General features: G+C 39.9%; 3 protein-coding genes and 1 pseudogene across 6 annotated transcripts in view; 3 read left to right on the plus strand and 1 right to left on the minus strand.

Moving 5' to 3' along the window:
* The window catches only part of LOC135335283 (uncharacterized), a 29,089-nt gene extending 27,020 nt beyond the window's left edge, over nt 1–2,069 (plus strand). For all 4 annotated transcript variants that reach the window (XM_064530733.1, XM_064530732.1, XM_064530731.1 and 1 more), the window contains 7 exons: nt 92–235; nt 490–693; nt 743–1,051; nt 1,102–1,223; nt 1,273–1,554; nt 1,603–1,871; nt 1,933–2,069. In XM_064530733.1, the coding sequence (XP_064386803.1) occupies nt 92–235; nt 490–693; nt 743–1,051; nt 1,102–1,223; nt 1,273–1,554; nt 1,603–1,860 (1,319 nt within the window). In that variant the 3' untranslated portion in view covers nt 1,861–1,871; nt 1,933–2,069. The remainder of the gene's footprint in view (nt 1–91; nt 236–489; nt 694–742; nt 1,052–1,101; nt 1,224–1,272; nt 1,555–1,602; nt 1,872–1,932) is intronic.
* A 2,557-nt stretch (nt 2,070–4,626) lies between these two features.
* Nucleotides 4,627–6,204, minus strand: LOC135334558 (metabotropic glutamate receptor 8-like; annotated as a pseudogene).
* A 1,601-nt stretch (nt 6,205–7,805) lies between these two features.
* Nucleotides 7,806–9,216, plus strand: LOC135334634 (uncharacterized). The gene is made up of 3 exons (XM_064529908.1): nt 7,806–8,183; nt 8,305–8,511; nt 8,716–9,216. Exons 1-3 carry the CDS (start codon nt 8,007–8,009, stop codon nt 8,971–8,973), a joined length of 642 nt encoding a protein of 213 aa, XP_064385978.1. The 5' UTR covers nt 7,806–8,006; the 3' UTR covers nt 8,974–9,216.
* A 65-nt stretch (nt 9,217–9,281) lies between these two features.
* LOC135334637 (U6 snRNA-associated Sm-like protein LSm4) lies at nt 9,282–16,278 on the plus strand. The gene is made up of 7 exons (XM_064529910.1): nt 9,282–9,416; nt 9,552–9,593; nt 9,929–10,027; nt 10,410–10,487; nt 12,220–12,280; nt 14,186–14,215; nt 16,021–16,278. The coding sequence occupies exons 1-7, from the start codon at nt 9,414–9,416 to the stop codon at nt 16,065–16,067; spliced, it is 360 nt and encodes a 119-aa protein (XP_064385980.1). The 5' UTR covers nt 9,282–9,413; the 3' UTR covers nt 16,068–16,278.
* Nucleotides 16,279–16,283: the final 5 nt, after the last annotated feature.

The following is a 16,283-nucleotide window of genomic DNA, read 5'->3' on the forward strand; positions in this document are numbered from 1 at the left end:
ATGCACAAGCTCAACAAATACGTGTAGTAGATGTTGTTTATTGCTACTCGTACAACTTGTATGCACAATACAATGTTCTCTATCCATACAGCACTTGACGTTCAGTTCAGTCAGGAGGTGATCTCTGGAGCAGAAGAAAATGGAACAGTTCGCGTTTGTGTGGAGATAGTTACTGATATCTTCCTGCCCATAAATGTGGAAATAAGAGTGTTCACACAAGATGGAAATGCCACTGGTAACTACCGTATAGCGAGAATATTTCGAGGGTATAAATTTTTGCAGAATGACCGTTAGAAAAAGCTTTTTTTTTGTGGATTTAATGTACACGGAATAGCAGCCTTTCTGCCATGCACGCAATATTTAATTCTTGGGTATAAATGTTCGCGATACATGCGAAAACGGGAAACATTAATTTTATACCCTCGAAATATGCACGCTATACGATATACAGCTAGTCAGTGATGTTATGTTGCTCATTCCATCATATAGAGCCGGGTGACTACACTGCTGTCAATGCCACCGTCACGTTTGTTAGTGGAACCGGACCAGGATCTGAGATGTGCATAGACATTGATATTGTATCTGATGATGATTTGGTAGAGTTTGATGAAGTGTTCCTGGTGACAGCACAATCCCTCGATCCTAATGTCAACGTCATCAATAATATCACCGTTATTATCGTTAATAGTGATGGTAGGTGAATTATAGTTGTATGCAATTTGGTACCCTCCCTCATTTACAGAGCCAGTATTCAGGTTTACACAAGGTGTGGTTACAGCTTGTGAGAGTGAGGGTGTTGCCATGGTATTTGGCATTGAGCTTGTGTCTTCGACACTTGCTATCCCTATTGACATCACCATTGAAATGGATAATGTGCTCAACACACTGACATTTCCTTCTGGGTCTGTCCCCAACAGTAACACAACACTCAATTTAATCACTACCCTCAACGGCACCAATCGGATTCTTTTGGCCATGGCAACAGTGACACCTCTGGGCTCATTTCAATTCAATATGAACTCTGCCACTGTAGCCCTGTTCACTAATGACAGTGAGTAGTTGAGTGTATGTATCAGCTGTTACTTTGTTGCTTCCTTACAGGTGAGCCAGTGCTCTACTGCACTTCATTTGTACGAGGTGCCTCATCTGACGATGGATTTGTAGGAGTTAATTTACAGAATGGTCCCTTCAGGTTTCTGGAACAAAATTACACTTCTATCTTTGTAAGTCTACCCAGTTTGTGTTTTCACTAATTCACAGTACACTTACTAGGTCAGCAGCAATGGATATGTGTCTCTTAGTGCTGCGTTTACAATTTTTTCCCCAAGAGTGCTCCCACTTGTATCGTCCAACCCCCCGGTATTAGCCCCATTTTGGTCAGATTCAGATCCAAGTGCTGGTGGGTTAGTACTTTATGCAGAGACTCAAGACTCCATGCTCCTCACACGAGCTGCTAATGAAGTGAGCACTGCCTTTCCTGGCCAGCCTACCTTCACTCCTATGTCTCTGTTCATTGCTACTTGGCTTCAAGTCCCTCCCTTTGATGATCCTGAGGTGAGTCGATATAATACTTATCTGCAATAATCATGGATCTTTATTCAGGTAAATACTTTCCAAGTCGTCATGGCATCAGATGGTCAACGTTCATTTGTCCTTTTCCTCTACGATGACATACAAGGGACAAACGGTGGTCGTGCACTGGCTGGAATCAATGGTGGTGATGGTGTCCGCTCTGTGACTGTACCTGGCTCCTTATCACTAAGTATCATGAACATAATGACCACTAGCAATGTGGGGAGGCCTGGAGTGTGGATGTTCAGAGTGGACACTTCCGCCATCATTGATCCCAGTGAGCCCTAACAACCAACAATGTGAGTTTATCCCAACATTTGAGCGTGTGAGCTGATTATATATTCTTGTTTTCACATGCAGGCTCAAGCTTACACCATTGACTGCTGTATAGTATATCGAATTTATAAGTAGAAATATTATCGTAGTGACAGCATACATAATTATTGCATAAATCAACATCGTAATTATAATAAATATGCACAATTGTATATCAGAGACATCGTCCAAGGCCAATTTTTCTATAGAAGAACAGAAGAACAAAAGAGTTGTCTATAATTAGCGGGGGGGGATATACTGAACAAACAGAATAGCCGACACTTAGTTACCCACACACTGAGAGTATGAATGTGGTCCGTGGAAGCGATACAGAAAGGAGCCTTTATTTTAGAAATCGAACAATTCAAGCTCAATTATTATTATTCAAGCTTTACAGTCACAGTGTGAGGTGATGATAGAAGCTTGTGAAAGTAATGGAACATGGAGTGGATCTGCTCATTGTATACACTGAGAAACCTTTAATATACGTGCATTATAGTTATCATTCATAATGGCAAACTAGTGCGCTGTGGCCATTCGCTGTTGTGATGCTGGATACATGAACTCTCAAAGGAAGGAATTGTGGGACTGGAGTGACATGCACTGGCATGCATGGGTCATGTAAAACTTGTCAATTAAGGTATTATAGAGATTATTGAAACTGAATGTCTAGCATTAAGTTAATACTCAAACAGCTATCTGTTCAGACCTCTCTCTGTACTCAGTATATACATGTAGCGGAATCACAGTTACAGTCTTGACTGTATATAGTCCATGCATGCAGATCGACTTGAAGGAACTGTTACTATACTCAAAGCTGTTATATACGGCGGCTATATAGTGTCGGCAGGTGGAACAATGAGAATTAACATGTCTGGCAAAGGAGTGAACATGTGGTGTAGCTAGCTAGTGTTAACAGTCTGTCTCTGTTATGTATTTGTCCCCATTAAGTACTCAGGGGCATTATATTAGTGACGCCTGTCTGTCAGTCACAATTTGCCAAGCCATCCCCTGCCTTCACTGTATTTCTGGCTGTATATCTATAATCTTACCCGAGTGAGTGGTGGCTATCCTGCTTACTGCATGGTATATTGTCGACAGAACCACCACTGTATATATGATGTGCTTTGGTGCCATTGAAGAGCATAAAATTATATAAGTATACAAGCAAGGTAAAGCACACCACTGTATGTCACTAGACAGAAGTATAGGCATGGGCAATACAAATTAGCAGTATATGTACCATCTTGTCCCCAGCTATTAGTCAGAACACAGCAACAGAAAAATAAGTTGACAAGATTCCCGGCCATTAAGAATTAACAAGTACTATAATTATATAGCATACTGTTAACTATACCTATAGAAACAGATTCTTTACTCTACGTACACAATCACTTACGTACATATGCACTGTGGTTTCCAAACCCTATCAATAATTATTGTGTTCCTATATCATGTACTATAAATTTCGAGGTGAGTCAAACAGAAATTTATGCTCGCTTATTTTTCAACCGCTATATACAGACACATTAATTAATTAAAAAGGTACAACGCAACAACATTGTGTGCTAGTCAACTACACAAAAGAACAGACCGTGTTTAAATTATAGACAAATACGATTTAGGCTATTTGCTATCAATTGTTACAGCGTTACTATTCATCGTTACTGTAGGGGGTACGTCATACGTTTGTTTATTTTTAGAGTCCTTAGCTTTTCTGAAGATTACCGTAAACAGCCGTGGTCCAATAACACTGACTAATATCGTATAAGCTCCGAGAGTGGTTGTCAGGGCGATGAACGCATTTTGAAGGCTTTGAGCGGATCCAGTGAAGAAATAAGAAACGAAAAACATGGTACAAATCATTAGTAGGATATACGCCGAGACGCAGATAGTTTTTGACTCGTTAAAGTTGGCAGGACTCTTAAACGTCATGGTGCCTATAGCACCACAGTGATTAGAATAAGGACAGCCTCGAACAAAACTGAAACAATGAAACCCAGAATTGGTTCAGCCTCACAAGTAATGATAATTTCTGGTTGAGAGTTGAGATTCATTGTGTTAAGTTGTACTTCACGCAAGACATTGGGATTTACAATAGTGACTGAAAGTAACACAATAACCATTTGACTGCACATAATCAAAAGAGAAGAGAGAACTTGGTGATACCACTGAACACATTTCCGCTTTTTTGTTAGTGATGTCTCAAAGACAAAGATTCGAGTGATTCTAATCACCTTGATTAGCAAAGATCCGTTCATTAGTGAGAAACAAAACCACAACAAGATTCGCTGCAGAACACAAATTGTTAGAGATGGCGGAGATAAGTAGACAAAGCTACTTACGAAGCTGCTAGCTGCACCAATTAGAACTAGTATAACAGATTCTCGACTGGAAGCCCTAATAACAGGTGAGTTCCAAAACACTGCCAGCAATACAACGGCTACGATCAACAGGATTATACCGAGGACAGATCCAGCTGAAACCACAATAGCAAAAGGCTGACTGAATGACAAAAATACTTTGGGTATCTCGACACAACTATTACTTCCAACAGTTGGAGTGTTACCCCACATTTCACCATACACAGAGCAATTACTGCAATTTAAAGCTAGCGAACTATTTGAAAACAGCTCACCCAGGCAACTATCACAAAAACCACAGCACGCACCATCGATTCTGCGAATGTACTGGCCGGGAGCACAAGAACTACACACTGAGCTAACAGCCTCAGGGATCATTTCTCTAGAAGAATCAAAAAATTGTACTGATGTGTCCTGACTTATATATATCTAAAGCATTGAGCTCACTCCACATTCCAATGTTCTCAAGGCTGTAGCTAATTTCACTTTGCTCGGTATTGGCTTGATAATTCGTTACTCTAAACGTAAAAGACTTTACGCTTCCCTCTTCGTTGAAAAATACACGATTGCCTGTCAAACTAGTAAAATTCACATTTGCTACATACTGTAATAAATTCGATCGATCAAACGTTCCATTCTGGCCATTACATGAACTCGTCTCTCTATTCCAGACAACAGGGGACCCGCAGATGTCATTCAAATAGTTCTGGAGGGCATGAGCATATGTGTACACCGCATCGATCACCAATGATACAAACAAATCATCACTGCCAGCTGTCACTACGTCTAGTGGACAATCTTCACCGGAGCAATTGAAAAATGTGTGGAACTCGGGAAACCACGGATCTCGTAAATTTTTCCCCTGTACGATACTTGAATAGTAGGTATGGAACGAATTAGCATGATTGAAACGGGCAAAACTCCAAAGAAACCGGACACTATATTCGGAGGAAATTCGTTGGCCAGTTGCGTCCAGCCACTGCTACCTATCCAGGTGAAGTGCCGTGTTGTGACATTTTCAAGGTGTTTGAATAGTTCTTGTACATGCTGTCGGGTAGAGTAAAACACCACAACATTTGCTGTTGATCTTGAAAGTTTATCTGCTATTTTTTGATAATCAGATACAGTAGCTGTCTCATCAATGCCTTCGTTTAGATCTATACATATGCCTATTTCACCAGCTATCCTTACTAGACTATCAATCCCAAAGCGGCCATAAGTGTTTCGAGAAAATATTGTTGAAATGTAAGTCCAACCGAAATGCTGAATCACGTCAATAATAGCTTGTACCTCCAATGAATCTGAAGGTACGGTCCGAAAAAATATGGGTATCGCTCCCTATCTCCAAGAATATCTGAGGTAGAAGCAAAACTGACTTGAGGGTCTGTAAATAAACGGGTAAGGCCAGCTACGGGAATTGATACAGAGCTAGATGCTGCTCCCACAAGACCAAAGGTGGTTAGAGTAGTTGTGTTCGCGACCGTTTGATTTATTGATTCACCAGCAGTTGCTGAGCACGTGCCTTGCATAGGTGTGATAATCAAATCGGCAGTTTCATCCAAACCAATCTGCTCAATAAAACAGGTGTCTCGAATATCATAACCAAGCGTAACATTCAATAGAAGATTTGGGTCAGAGTTGATGGTATCCAGTGCAAAGAGCATGGCCTCTACAATGTTTATACGATTGAAGTGTTCACAGTACCCCCTGGAATGCACAGGAAATAGCCCACCGAGGATAAAATCAGCATTTCTAGTCTCTCTCATGCCTCTGATTCTAGTCCCAGCGCCACTGGTATCAGCCGGCCCAAAGGCAATAGCCTCAGGTGGTGCATCGTTGTTGTACTGAGTGGTTGCACTAGTGAATATTGGGAAACTTGCAGCTAGTAGCACAAAGACAGCAATAGCTTGACCAGTCATAGTCTCTCAAACAACAGGTACAATTTGTTATTGGATAATCATGAAAAACAGTATATACACAGGATGTTATGTTATAGGAGTGACAGTTATCATATCGTGTCATGCTTCTACTTCTAAACTGCTATGGAATTAGCTTTTCAGTAAACACTATGTGAAGCCAGTTACCATGCAAAGAAACAATCAAACGCATAGAAAATACAGGTGACCATGGCGGTAGCCTCGAGACCAGCCGTTCATTATCTGAAAGAACGCCTAGTCAAGTTCCAATGTACAACTTGTCGAGCTGAGTCAGCGTTTTACAGCATCATAATGATATTCATGGGTAATACACCTTCTGCAGGCAATTATCGGTCCATGAAATTCCTGGACCAATTAGACAAGTTGTATACATTGGAACTTGACCAGGCGTTCTTTCAGAAAACAAACGGCTGGTCTCGAGGCTACCGTAACGGTATGTAATTTCTAAGTAATGCTTACACGACATAGTTGACATTTATATACAATCAAGAATCTTGCTCCTCACTAGTAGTAGCTATGAACAACTACATGTACACACGTGTCTAACAATGCAGGGTATGTTAAATTCATAGCTTCCAAACTCACTCCTACATGATACTGATTGTATATAGAGCGGGTAATTTTCTTTGGTACAAATTTTCGTATAAAAAATATTAAATTATACGCTCAGGATAGTGACGTAGAACCTAGACGTAGTTTTAAACGAAAAAAATGAAAACTTCCACCATATGAAAACCGCATACAGCGGGAAATTTTCGTGAAGTAGGTGCAAAATTTTGCTTTTTTTGAAGGCAGACAGAATACACGAAAATTAAACTGGATAAACTCACACGCACCGGTATTTCACATGCAAAACTATTGGTGGGTGTGATTTCCTGGTATTAAAACTCAAATATTAAAACCCACGAGCTGATGGTTTTGGAGCCAAATAGCGAAAATTTGTACCTGCAAAAATCTCCCATTTCCTGCTAGCCTAGAGAAATACCCAAGCATTAGCAAACTTGTATTACGCAAGCTATAGGTTGTTATTTGAGCACCATTGTCTACTTCCACCACCCAACCAAAAGCATTTTCACATTGGGCAGGGAATATACACTTGTTTTGAATACATAAAATTATACGAAGTACAGTAGCAGGAGGAAATCTCAGCTGTTATTCTCAGGGGCTAAGCAGCTTTCAATAACTTAAATTGCACACAGTGCACAGATATTTAATTATCTGACATGCACACTTACAGACCTTACCTGACCTCAATTGAGCACAGTTGTAATGGCTAAGTGAGAAAATGCATGAAGCTAGTGCTGCCTAGCTATACGAGCGATCTGTACACACATCTACATTGATAACAGTCTATACAATTAAAGTGATCACTTCTGCATGAGGAGACATGTTGAAAGGGTAACATTTGGTTGTGAGATAATAACACCCACTTCCTATTTTAATACTTCACACGCTCATGTTTACCACAAGCACATTAACTAAGTTATAGACATTTAAATTTGATATACAGTGAGTTTACATTAGCTCACAAAAACAACCATAGAAACGTAATCAATTATTGTATTACAGAAGTGCCTATAATAGATGTTTGGCGACACTTCTCATGTAATAACGTACATTATAGGGGGAAAGTAAAAATGACATTTTAGAGGGGACTCCATGGAATGTACTATACTGGAAGATTCACCTAAAAATAGCATTTCATTTACTTTAAAAGCCATAGATTAAATTGATAGCCATGCATACTCATAATATAGAGAAAAGAAGAATACAGCGACCATCAAACAGAGAAATAATTTAACTCTATCTACTGAGAAACATGTTTACACTATCAGTAACAATCTCCTCTCTACTCTTGCTAACGCTCGGCTCCCAGCTGGCAGAGAGTTGTCCGTGTCACACAAGAAGAGCGACAGTGATGTCAGTCAACCCGACCAATGCATCAGTAGCCATCATTGATGTGATTAGCGGGATTGAAGCTACAAATAGACTTGTGGTAAGTGCAAACGTAACTACTGTAATTCTTTATTATATTCGCTGCAATTTTAATACAAATTACTTCGCCAATAACTCTGGAGTGCATTTCAAACTGTGTGTATATATTATTTCTTTACTAGGGAAGTACCATTGTCCAGAAGATACCACAAATAGTTTACGATGTGGACAATCTGACTCGTCCAGCACAAGAAGTAATGTCCAGCTTAGCAACACTGCAACAATATGTCACCATGATCACAACTCTTCAAAACAGCGGACTAAACAGCACAGAGCTGGAGCTGTACAAATTGCTACTGCATGCCATACTAAAGGACTCCTGTGAATGGGTAGGAAAATGCACACACTTACAGGCTGTAATCAGGCTAATAATTATAAGAGGCTACAATTATGCAGAAGCTAAACCATGCATGGCCGGCCATCATGCAAATAGACCGTTAATGATTTATCAAATCTAAATTTAGATATCTTATACCATATTGGTAGCAAGCATTGTCTCAGAATGCACACAATTACAATCACTCACTCTGCAGCTTAACTCATACGAAGGAGTTTCCATCGACTGCACTGAGGACCTTGAACACTTTATCCCGGTTCTCCTCTCTCTCGGCCTCCGAAACGAACTGAAGAAAATCGAGTGCTACTTGAAAGGGTTCCCTGTGGCAGCTGATATCAAGTCCACACCCGACATATGGGTGGATAGGGAGATTGAGCCTCAGGGCATCAGGTGTGGGTTCTGCAATAGGAAGATGGTTAATCTACATTGTCCAAGCTGTCAAGCTGACAAATAATTCGGAGTCAACAGTGTGATGGAATAATCTAACCAATAATCAAAGCTGTATATATGTAGAGTTAAGATCTATAGCTAGAAATATAAATCACAGGTATCTAACGTAGCTTGTTTATTTATACGTAGTTATAGATTGCAAACTTATTATCCAGGCATAGCAATAACCTCTTTTTTTTATACCATTCTCTCACTTATAATTTTATGTACATGATCATGATCGCTTACACAGTCAGTGCAATAATAACAGTACAATCCAATGTCATGTAAATAGGATACTGAAGTGCTGCATGACCGCTCGTTTAGCTACATACGCCCCCTCTTTTTTCTGCCACGTGGGTGCCTTTGCAGGAGGAGTGGTCACATCAGTGTTTCTCTGGGTACAGGTAATACAGCCAGAGTACAGGCTAGCACTGAATGTTCATATAGCACCGCAGACTAATAATGGTAAGTAAAACTGCTTCCCTCCTAGACTCTAAACCAGATCTAATTGCTCTTGTAATGTTAATCTATTGTATTTCTAAAGTTGGTGATGATCAACACTGTACTGATTTGATTTGCTTTCTCTGTACGTACATTTAGTTACCTTTGTCGCTGTTGAAGGCTGCTCAAGGCCATCCCATGGTGCGTTACATTTATATCACATCTATCAAGCACTTTTCAGGCTGGTATAGGTCCTAGTAACTAGCTTATATGATTGTATTAAAGACAAATGGGGTTTTCCAATTTTAAAATGTGTGGTGCAATTCAGGTAGAGGTATCGTGACATATGTGAAACGGTCATTTAAAGTGGAATGTCTATATGGGACATTTCTGTTAGCTTGGTAAAGGCGGCTGCACAAATAAGTCAATTTTAAAACAAATTTACGTGCTTAGTAGAATACGATACAAATTTGCAAGAATGATGCCTACACAATTTTGGAAGCATTCACAAGTACATATAATTACTATCACTGCAGCTTGTGGAGCTGAAGAATGGAGAGACATACAACGGCCATCTTGTCAACTGTGACAACTGGATGAACATTCAACTAAGAGAAGTCATCTGCACCTCCCGAGTGAGTTCACACCCCCTCCCACACACACACACACACACACACCAGGGCTGCATTGAGGGGGGTAATTCGCCCCCCCCCTAGGATCTGGCAGATTGTACTGCTATACTGGCATTTGTACTGCTATAATTCTGATGACTTCGCCCCCCCCTACATTTTTCATTTGCCCAATTCGCCCAATTTGCCCCCCCCTGATCCAAAATCCTGGATGCAGCCCTGCACACTCACACCCTCCCCCACACCCACCCACCCACCCTCCCCCATTAACAGTTAGCAATTAAGGTGTACAGAAATATCAGGCCATGTACACCATCATTATGTCTAGTTAGGCTCTTCATTTTATTATACACTACGTACCACACACACACCCGCCCACACACTCTAGGATGGCGACAGGTTTTGGAAGATGCCTGAATGCTTTATCAGAGGCAGCACGATCAAGTACCTCAGAATACCCGATGAGGTTAGTACATGTACAGTGTAGAAGTTTTTAGAACTGCACGAGCCATTTAGTTAGGAAGGAACCATGGGGTCTTGATAAAGGGTAGCATTTGGGCTGAAACATTGTACATGTATAGATCTAGTTGGTTCTATACATCGTTATTATGTTGCCTATAAATATAATGTAGTACATGTAGAAAGTACACTTCATTTTCACAAATTATGTGAATGAACTTTGAACTTTGAACTTTGAGGGACTGAGTCCCAAGCTGTATAGTTTAGTACTGCATGGTAGGGAAAATCCCGTGTACAGAGTTTTGTTGTTGCATCTTTACTATGTAACGAACAGTCTACAGTCATATACGAAATGTGTATCATTAAACCTAGGCTATAAAAGTATCTGAGCATTAGAGAAGAAATCCTTGTAACATGGTCAAGTATTTTGGTTATTAATACGTGTAGTTACAGCAACGTCTTGTACATAGCGTATCACATGATGTCATGTGTCTATATCTTTGGTCGATACTTAATAGTTTGGATGGCATTGTTAACATTACTTTATGTAGCCTTTTAGGAGCCCCCCATTCATCACATGTGTGATAGCTAGCTAGGTTTAATTCCACCATACTTGTTTTAATTTATTTCAGAAAACACTATGTACTCTAGACTACAGCTATTTTTTTGTAGCGGATAAAGGTTGCTATGTAATAATGTGATGTGTTATATGAAATCCACCTTATGAGGAGAAGCTTGATTGGCCTGGTAGCTAAGGATACTCCATTACCTCACTTCCTGGCTAGCTACATATACTGATGATGTAATGCATTACATCATCAGAACCATCCCTGTGTGAAGGTATGTCCTCCGTTATTGCCTGTTGGCCTACACTCTATTGTTGGGTAATTACTGAGGGTCTTCACCAGCCAATATCTATTTCAACATTTCAGCCAACACAAAACACTTGGATGAAAGCAGGTCGATGGAGCTCCGTTTTTCAGACATAATAATTATGTAACCATATATAGCTTGTTATCGACTTAAGTGGAACTCTGTTTGTTTTACGTTTTTACACCAAAACAAACATGATCTCTATTATGTGTGTACTGTTTTGCACTGTTTGTGAAATTCCTCTAGCTAGGGTGTGTTTGGTTAACAACGTTTGTATCCATAGCAACACGGTAATTATAGTTAAGCAGAATTCTTGTAAGTGGCCCTCTAGTTCACACATGAGTCAACAGCTGAGGGACCACCCTCTTCTCACATGTCTCGTAGATTGAGTTAGTGATTACCCTTTGGATAAATAAAGTACCTGTTTTCGTGAGATGTTTCTCTACAAGTAATAATGTTGTGTGTCCGTCATGGATCGATGGTGCAATGTTAAATTCCCATAATACCATGCTGCCTCTCATTTGCTGCCTCTCATTTGCAAGCAATTTCACCGTTTACTGATTTACCGTTTGTAAGTTAATATCCATCCGCTGTTTTGAACACATGACGTAGCTACACAATGTTGTTTGTTTTGTGTAATCAAATGTTCGGCATGTCATCTGGAAGTGTAGGACAAATAGCTCTAACAATACATGTATAAACCTACTTCTAATTAAAATACACGTGTATTTGTATGCATACCTGGAGACTTGCATGGACACTGCTCCGACTCTGCAGTAACCCCCCTCCCATACACACACACACACACACACACACACACACACACACACACACACACACACACACACACACACACACACACACAGGTGATCGATATGGTGAAAGAAGAAACCTTCATGCCAAGGAAGTCTGGAAGGGGTGGGGCTGGTAAGTCACATGACCCAGAACAAAGATATGGCCAGGGGGGGTGGGGGTGGCAGAACAAAAGATTGTTGATTGTATTCGGTATCAGGCCCTAACAGCTAAGTGTCGACATGTGCATGCAAGCTTGTCATTACGTAACACAATGAGCAGAATGAATGGAATGAAGCCTATAAAAATGTAGGTCACAATAATTAGTCTTCTAATTATTGTCAACATTTACACTGCACCCTGGATGTACGTGACTCGCGTTACTATGCAACTAAGCTGATCAATCAAGTATGAAAGCCTATCCGCAAGCTTTGCATACTGCGCATACGTGGTACCTAGCACAATATGAGCTCAGTGCATGGTACTGGTTTGGCATGTGGTCACGCAATTCTCTGTGTACACCTATTTTCCTGTTTTTGAAAAGCAAGCTGACGATTTGACAATTCACGTTTCATGTTAGCATTCTTGATGAGATTCTAGGAGATCATGTTAACTAGTCAGCATGTCGATGAACATAGTTATGATACGCTTCTCTACCCAAAAAGTCCCTGCCGATTTTCTTCCTAGCTACAGTCGATGTAACGTACAATAGTAAATAGCTAGCCCATAGATCTAGATAGGTGTAAGCCGGTTAGCCGTCAATAATAATTTACAGCTGTTTATTTAAGACAAGGAATTTTCCAGGAGACCTCATTTTCCTCTACCTAATTTAGGACCATTCATGCAGTGGTTCTTCTTAAGGTGGTGTGTGTAAAATGAGCTAACCTGTTGATCTAGGCACCAAGTTGCCACTCTGCCCCAGGAACCATCTACGTGTTGAGAGCTGCCCCGTTGGAATGCAATTAAAACACATCACTGTAATGCGTGGGCGGTATGGTTGAGCCTCCCCCAGTTCCTACTCTAGAGCTCTAACAGTACAGTAAGGTAAATGGCGTAGATGGTAACACTAGCTCTCACCACGGTAGCTGCCCCTTTCCTGAGAGTGCGGAAAAAGGAAGTGTACTCTTTAGTTTATAATTATCTAGTCTTCAGTATACCAAGATGTTTATTTTATAGCTTGGAATTTTCCCATGGCATGTTTGTTTAAGCACTTCTTGTACAGCTTCTCAACCTGCACATATGCTTGGTATCCAGCAACCAGTAGCTGCAGCTGTGACAATGTGGCCACTCTACAGCTACTCATTACCTATAAAAGTGCACTGGAAATTAAGTCACAGGTTTTAAAATTGCATTGGTATTACTAGCTATTTCTGATTCGACCTCAAGTTAAACTTTGCTGTGTTATAGGTCAGACATAGCATTCACACCTCATAAAAGTGTCTCCATCTGCACTGCACACATTCAATATTAATACTCCAACCAACCCCTCTAACTGCTGTTTGGGTCTAATATCAACTGTGGTCCCTTTTGAAGTGTCCAGAGCTCAAGTGCAATTTGCTAAAAATTAATAGATAATTTAATGCTATGTGTATGTGCCTATACTGTGGTCACTGTAATTATTATCAGTTAGCCTTATAATGAAATTTTATTGCCTGCATATTTACGCTAATATGTTTTGATGATTTGATCTGTATAGAAGCTCTGTATACCTAATCGTTGTTTGCATGCACATTAATTATGACTGCATGCCGGGAACAGTGGGGAGAGTTAATCCTGAACATTAGGTATGCTTTTGATGGCTCATGTTTCTAAACTTTTCTGGGTTTTTTCTCATAACGAGTTTTTTCTCATAGCAAAAACAAATTGCCACACACACCTCACACTAATTATCACTGCCACACACACTCTGCACACACCTCATCACACACATCACTGCCACATACACACGCACTCCTCACACCTCGCACACATCACTGCCACATGCACACACACTCCTCACACCTCACACACATCACTACCACACGCACACACACACACTAGGAGGCCATAGGGGACGAGGAGGAAGAGGAGGTGAGTGTATGATGTAATACACATGTATATACGTGGGTACTGTTCCTGTGTACTCTGTACTCACACTCTGCACTTGCTACTGTCAACAAATTCTATACATCTGTAGCCACAATAAATTCCCATTTATTTTAATTAGATTACCCATGCATGCATTTTAACAATTATAATATTTATAGGTTCGTACTCTATTGATTAGAGTTTGTTATTAATAGCATGTAGTTGGTTGTTACCATTTCTCACTGTCCTCTACTCTATATTTGAAATGCAAACTTTGGTCGATACACAACATTGGATATCAAAATTCAATTATGCTAGGAGCCATAACTTAAGGCTCATCTTGCGTGAGTAGCTTTGATGCTCTGTGAAAGTTTACAAGCTTGTTACGAAAGTCTATAAAATTGGAATGTGTTTGTTGATCAGCTAGTGTCTGTCCACCCACTTACTGAGCGAGTGTCGCTGTTTAGTTTGTTTCTATTGGAAGTTAACTGCTTTGTAATTACTCTTGTAATGAATCGTCTGTTATTATGTGGGATGCAATATTTACTATACTCAGTCTCTCCATGTACTTACTAGGAATAATTGCGAATAGTATTTGCAGGATGTTTGCATTGTAATACCCCACTGGTTGGGGGCTGCCAGTTATTTAGAAAACTCAAGACTCAACAGTGCATTTGAATAAGTGTGTTGGGGTGTTTATGACACGAAGATATTCTATTACCTCATTTGAATGTGTTTAAGGAACTATAACCAATATGAAAACAGTCAATTGTTCGTCTATTTTAAGGGACCACTTGAAAGGTTGTTTTCATTCCAACTATATCCTTGTGACAGTGAAACCCTGTCTCTTGTGGTCATTCTGTACGCAGGTCACCCTTCTAGCTAGATTAATGGCCTCCATAGCATGTGTTTCTGGCCACTTCTTTATTGCTAAGAGAGTTGAGCTTGAGACAAAAGGTTGTAGCTAAGTTGACAGCCAATGTCGGTTCTTAATGACGATCATATTACAGATAGGTATCACTGCATGCATGTACAAGTCATATGATATAGCCACTCGTTGAGCAATTTATTAATGAGCTTGTAATATGAGAAGTGTGTTACTTGGCACTTGGAAATAATGACTCACTCAATTTCTTTGTTGATGTTTGTCAAGTATGTCTGTTATTATAAATAAACTCTGCCTATGGACAATAATGAATAGGTAAACAACAGGTTTCCAATAAACACTTTTCGATAGTAACAATAGCTAAATAATGTGGGAGTTTATATACAGCATCAATTGAGCAATGCTTACTCGTTTAGGGAGTGGTGGTGTTAGACTAGTGGTGCTATTATATGTTGTCGTTGTGCCATGCTGAAATGTGCGTGCTTGACTCTGTAATAGGATAAGTGAGTCCCGTCTAATTATTGTTGATTAGAACAGTGCCTTTTGAGGTGGTATTGCCTGAGGGGCATACTTACATGATTGCACATGTATATAGCATTCCACGTGCTTGTGTTTGCCCTTGAGCTAATTCTCTGTGTACATTAATTGGCTTCGTCTCGACTGGAGTCATTCAGACCAAGGTATTAAGCAACCTGATCGATGTATTCCTTCCCACTGTTAAAGTAAGACAATCTGACTTAAAAAATGTTTACTTAATTGTTAGCTCATGATCCCTGGTACATTCTTATCCCTTAAAAGATACGTACACATGGTGATTTTATGATATGCAGCCATGATTCTTGTTTTTGAAATACGAGTGTTATCATCATAATGATATGTGTTTCATTGGTAGAATATTGAATATTTGGTTCTCTCTATTTAGGAGGTGGCGGTAGAGGTCGCGGAGGTCCAGGGAGGAAGAGGCAATGAAAACGAGATCACATGACATTCACATGATTAGCTAGGACACATAATTATCTTTGTTCTCTTCTCTGTACATTATACATAGCAATTCCTTATTCTGCAGTTCTGTAATGATGATGTAATAATCATTATTTGTTATCTGTAATTTCATGATTTTGTAGTGTTTACACAGTCCTCTATTTAGCTATAATTATAGTTTATGCTTTTCGAGGCTGAATTTTA

This window comes from Halichondria panicea, chromosome 4, assembly GCF_963675165.1.
Source record: "Halichondria panicea chromosome 4, odHalPani1.1, whole genome shotgun sequence".
NCBI lineage: Eukaryota > Metazoa > Porifera > Demospongiae > Suberitida > Halichondriidae > Halichondria > Halichondria panicea.